General features: G+C 37.1%; 1 protein-coding gene across 1 annotated transcript; it reads right to left on the bottom strand.

Annotated features, from left to right (window-relative positions):
- Positions 1 to 202: 202 nt before the first annotated feature.
- LOC105344440 (M-phase inducer phosphatase) lies at positions 203 to 1,367 on the bottom strand. The gene is made up of 5 exons (XM_066070115.1): positions 1,347 to 1,367; positions 1,178 to 1,276; positions 857 to 990; positions 624 to 741; positions 203 to 502 (listed from the first exon to the last, which is right to left on the bottom strand). The coding sequence occupies exons 1-5, from the start codon at positions 1,365 to 1,367 to the stop codon at positions 368 to 370; spliced, it is 507 nt and encodes a 168-aa protein (XP_065926187.1). The 3' UTR covers positions 203 to 367.
- Between the last annotated feature and the right edge of the window lie 246 nt (positions 1,368 to 1,613).

The raw sequence follows: 1,613 nt of genomic DNA, 5'->3' as shown, positions 1-1,613 counted from the left end.
ACAGAGAATGAAGTAATACATCCATGGTCCATTTCTTTGTATAAATCTAAACTGTGAGTGAGTGACCTCTATGGTCTTGTCAAAGTGTTTAACTACTGCAAAAACACTTGGAATTATGGTATATATGATCCTGCTAGGATGTTGTGAAATACGTTAAAATGATTCAAATTCAAATGAAATAAACAATCAACAAGTTTTTGAATTATTAAAAGTTTATTTTACTTTTCATCATCACAATAATAACACTCACACATTTATTCACAACAACAAACAGTCGCCACAATCACACAATAAATTAATAACAACAGAACCCAGAGGTTCCAATAAATAGACTCTAGAAAACATCAACATCTGGTAAACAAAGATTTCAAAACGAGAGACGACTAGCTTTCTTCCTTTTCTCTCCAACAGTAAAGGACTTTGATTTGGCACGGAAGTGACGTAGATCCTGCGCATGCTCCTTGTGAAGCATTGGTTTGTATTCCTGTGGTTCGCACATAGTCTGCAAGATGAATAAAAAAATTCGAATTAAAACGCATTAAAGACAACTGATTCATTTCACATCTATAGTTTTGCAATTCTTTTGGGTTTAAATTATGATTCCGTGTTATTGTGACATTTACCTTCTGTGTCTCGAAGAAGCACTTGTATCCGTTGTGAATGAGGTACATTTCCGGATAGTTGAGTCTGGGATAGTTGTCTTGATTCAGGGCTCTGTCGGCTTTTCTCACGTTTCTATACCTAAAGCATTAAAAAGCGGTGTGAAAAATTGGACTCCAAAGTGTTATCTTGAAATATTATTTTATGAACACACTTTTGAAATGTTTAGCTTTATTGAGGACAGTGAGATACATACATTTTAGGGCCTCTTTCAGAGGAGAACTCGCAGTAGAAGATCAGTATGTGTCTCTTTCCCTCGCTCTCCTCTTGGCGTCCCTTGAAGTTAAGAATGGTCTCCACGTCCATTTCTTTGTACAAATTTACAGCGTCCTGAAATAACCATAATTGAATATTGAATATTATTTTTTATACACGTGTACGAAAAGAATTTCATTATGTTTTAATCAAGAAAAACTTCTCATTTTGTAACCAGTGTCAGTTGTAATTAAATTCGTTGATAGTGGCTAAGAGAGTAACTTCAAATACTTAATGAGACGCTACACAGTGCACTACAAACCTTAACGTGGCCCCCCTCGTACTCATAGGGATACCGACAGTCTATGACCTGATAACTCCCGATGACGTCATCATAGTCTCCTCGCAGAAGCTTGGATACCTGAAAGACAAACGTGAAACATTGTACACAATTACACATTTAACAGAAGATATGTTCCAGATCATGATACACTCTTTTGATTCAAACTCATTTTTTATGCAACAAAGTATTAGTTGAATAACAGTTGTATGACACGTACCGTGTCTGTTGTAATGCTCTTCAGATCGGCATGTTTTCCTGGAATTGTGGGTAGAGAATGAGATGTACTTCCGTCGCCAACCAGGTCCTCTTCCTGTGAGACCCGCTCTATAAACTCTACCACCTCGTTCTGTTCAGCCGTGGACTGGGATTCCAGGGTGGGGCATTCCTGGTTTTAAATAAAGGGATAATTAATCTC

Source organism: Magallana gigas, chromosome 8 (assembly GCF_963853765.1).
Source record: "Magallana gigas chromosome 8, xbMagGiga1.1, whole genome shotgun sequence".
In the NCBI taxonomy this organism is placed as follows: domain Eukaryota; kingdom Metazoa; phylum Mollusca; class Bivalvia; order Ostreida; family Ostreidae; genus Magallana; species Magallana gigas.
The sequence above is the reverse complement of the archived record's forward strand: the minus strand, read 5'-3'. Positions and strand labels throughout refer to the sequence as shown.